The 3,777-nt window shown below is 34.1% G+C and overlaps 1 protein-coding gene across 2 annotated transcripts; it reads right to left on the reverse strand.

Moving 5' to 3' along the window:
* Nucleotides 1–704: 704 nt before the first annotated feature.
* Nucleotides 705–3,558, reverse strand: LOC126145260 (alpha-tocopherol transfer protein-like). 2 transcript variants are annotated; one of them, XM_049915546.1, is made up of 3 exons: nucleotides 3,424–3,558; nucleotides 2,312–2,407; nucleotides 705–2,209 (listed from the first exon to the last, which is right to left on the reverse strand). In XM_049915546.1, the coding sequence occupies exons 2-3, from the start codon at nucleotides 2,404–2,406 to the stop codon at nucleotides 1,612–1,614; spliced, it is 693 nt and encodes a 230-aa protein (XP_049771503.1). In that variant the 5' UTR covers nucleotide 2,407; nucleotides 3,424–3,558; the 3' UTR covers nucleotides 705–1,611. The 2 variants fall into 2 exon arrangements, with proteins under 2 accessions (XP_049771503.1, XP_049771502.1); XM_049915545.1 differs by having other exon boundaries at nucleotides 705–2,407.
* Between the last annotated feature and the right edge of the window lie 219 nt (nucleotides 3,559–3,777).

Genomic DNA, 3,777 nt, shown 5'->3' on the forward strand with positions numbered 1-3,777 from the left:
GCAAGAAATTGAACAGAAAGTCAAATTGAAGCATATGACACACGTTAAGAAAGAATATTATGAATAAAACACTTGAAGTGAAGGAAAATGATGGCAAACACTTGGAAGTTATAGGAAGATCAACAGTATACTTAAAGAAGTAAAAAGGCAAAAGGAAGAAAAAACTGACAAAATAAAAAAAAAAGATGAAATAGTGGGACAAAACTGAAAACCCCCTGGTTTAAAGATATTCAGCAAGTTTTAGAATCCTTAAAGTGACAATCATGTCATTAAGAGTAAAAAAAGCAGACCATGTACAAAAATATTTTCAGCATATTTTTCACCAGTAAGCACATAGTTCATATCTGGAAGAAAGCCATTTCCCTAGAAAGAAAAATACAGACATTTTTGATGCAGGAGACAGTCCTTTTCAGTAATTCTTGAGCTGTTTACAAAAATACTAAAACAATTGTATGGCATTAGCTTTACAAAAATATGGATCAGATTAAAAATCTACACCACAAGTTCATGTATTGAATCAATCACATAAAACCACCTTATCAGGCTAACAATGTAATTCTTAAATAAAGATTTTTCACAAATGAAATTTAAAATATCTTCAATAGAACACTGCATAGGTGGAAAACATACCAAATGTTCAGTCGAGAGATAACCAAACTTCTAAACATCTACACTTGATAACAGTACAAAAATTTTCTACTTTTAGAAACACGATAATTAAAGCTGTTATCATAGATGACATGGAATTAATTTCCCATTCATCTTGTTTACTACACACAGCCACATATTATATAGTATTCAATCACTTAGGTTATACTTATCACATTTTTAACAATAATATAGCTGTACACCTTTAAAACCTGAGAAACAATTGTGAACATTACCCATGATGTGAAAATTTATTAGACCTTCAGTCACTTATCAGTGATTAAACAACAAACATCCACAGTAGTAGAGTGTTAAAAAAATTACCAAGTAAATGACTTAGCCCATGTTTGGTAGTTTTATTAAAAAACACTAGCCTTTATCTTTAAAGGACAAGAGATCCATGGAGCATGTAAAAGTAACCTGCCCAGCGAAGTAAATGTTGTGTAACTGAATACCACATAACACACAAAAAGCAGGTAAACTTTCTACATTAATCAATGTCGTTAAGTCTATCACAGGATCGAACAATTAGTAACTGAATCACGAGATTCCTAAAATCTCAAAATATGTTAAAAAATATATATATCACACGAATAAATAACTTCATATAAATTACTAAATCAGCACAAAAAAGCATAATACTTGTTTCACAAAATCTATGCTTCTTACACAAAAATAAGTACCTTAAATATGCACTTCATACTACTTTTGGCAAGAAGGCCAATAATACTGAAAAATATTCATTCAATACAACAATACTCAAGCAACAGCTTCATCAATTTGTACCTTAAAATCAGTCTGTTTCACAATAGCAACCATAATACTTCTTTGAGTCACATTATCATGTTCGCAACTTAAATCACAGAAAGACATTGCATTCAAAAGAAATTGCTTAAGAACTTTACCTGCAACAACTCGTTATAGACATTGTCTCATTTGAAAATCAAAATTATAAAATGAAATTTAGTCTTTGGAAAATAAGCTTTGCAGTGCTGCAAGTCTTTTAACATGATCAGCATGAAGATCTTCAACACAGTCCAAAACACCACCATAGTCTCTAGGGAGACAGTTTCGTGGAATAAATTCATACAAGGAGTCATATCCATCAGCTGCTGGATGAAGATGTAGGAGTGAAAGCAATTCCTTTTTCATGAATGGCTTCGTGAGACTCATTATTCTTCCCATGATTGGAACAACATTTACAATATGTATAGCATGTAAGCGAATAGGCATACCCTCCTGTATGTACTGGAAAAACTTCCTAAGTAAAGAAATATTAAGTTTAGTGAGATGGCCACTCTGGACTCCCTTCATATCAAAAAGCATTACATAACCCGGTGACATTCCATCTGAATGGACACAGGCATCTATCATCATCAACAATAATTTAATTCCATCACTGAACACATACCTGGAGGGCTCATAATTGCATAGACTATGAAGCATAATAGTGTGACCAGCAGGGTCACAAACTGGCAAAACAGCATAATTTAAAGCTGAAAGTGCCATCTGCAGTTCTGGACGTCTAATATCTCTGTTTGCAAACAACTCTGGAGTGCCGCTACGTATAGAGAAATACACATTAATGCACTTTTTTGTTCTCTCAACATTAAAATAACAGCTATGGTAGAAAATTCTCAGCTGGTGTTCTGTCAGTAAGTACCGTTCAGCAGCAGCCCACTTCCTCAGGCTCTGTATGTCACTTGCGTTACCTTCACTCTGATGGGACCCAGAACTGCTTGTTGCGGCAGCCATCATACTGAAATCAGTGAATAATTTAGTACTTGAATGACATATACCGCTTGCAATAAAGCACCAATTTTCAAAATTTTGTCAGCAACACAACAACTACAAATTTCACAAACTCAAATTAGCATGTTTTCAGTTTTTAATATCTTTGAACTGCAGCTCATATTGAGAATATATACTCCGTGAGTGAGTGAATGAGTGAGTGAGTGCATGGTGCTTTACATTATGTGCATGTTTATACAAAAAAGTGCATTATACAGTTTTCGCTGCTGCAAGATGATAAGCAGCCTGCACTGGAACATAGTGGTGTGGATTCTTCATTGGCACCACCACCCCAAGGAAATTTTGTCAGATGGGGAAATAAAAGGCGAAATCTAATGTAAAATATGAACCAGTCATTTGAAGATGAACCTGTCGATCTGAAAACGGTAACGGCACTGCTTAAACAAACAAATACCAAAGCAAAAAGTAGCTGGTTGCTGTAATCTTTTATGTAAGAGTCAAGCTATAAATTATGATTACTATTAATATTTTCAAGAAATGACTTCTGATCATCAGAAACATATGGCTCCCCACACTAAAAACGTTCACTGTCTCATTGGCTGCATTTACTCTCAACATCCCCTGCCCCCCACCACTCTCTCTCTCTCTCTCTTTTTCTAATCTTACTCCTACTCCTTGAGCTATGCTACTGATCACAACATTCACTTAAAAATCTAGCTTATTATTGGATATTAAAGGGCTTCATCAATGCACAGCTAATATACCACCTTTTTAGCCAAACCTAGAGATTGGCTACTCTGAAGATAAGTCTGTCAACATTACAATTCCCATTTTAACAACACAATATCAGTAGTAACACCAAGGCCTGCTTCCTCAATATGTCAATAGTCAAATCAGAGTGGCACCCAAAACTTATTCCTATATAACTTAGTTAAAAAAACAATTTTAATTCCTGCAAAAATGTTCGTAAATAGAAAGCTTATATACAACATGAAAAATTGAGAAACTGCCTCAAATACTTACAATTATAACACTGAATTTGATGAACCATGACACAATTGCCTTTATATTATGGCTATTTTAACACCTTCATAGTCATATGTAACCCAGTCATACACCTACGAGGTGTATAAGCAACCAGCAGTAATGCCCCCGACTTGAGGCCATGCCTATCAAAGAAATATTTGTTTAATATTTTTTATCACCATCATAATATTAAGTATGTTTTATAGTAATATAACAGAAACCACATATCTACTGCCTGGAACTTCACAGCAGGTGCGTATGCTTACATATTGTGATTATGTTAAATGTTAAGTTACATATTAAAAGATAAGTGAATCCCACACATGCACGTCTATCTGCTTATTATTTTGG

Source organism: Schistocerca cancellata, chromosome 2 (genome assembly GCF_023864275.1).
Source record: "Schistocerca cancellata isolate TAMUIC-IGC-003103 chromosome 2, iqSchCanc2.1, whole genome shotgun sequence".
NCBI lineage: Eukaryota > Metazoa > Arthropoda > Insecta > Orthoptera > Acrididae > Schistocerca > Schistocerca cancellata.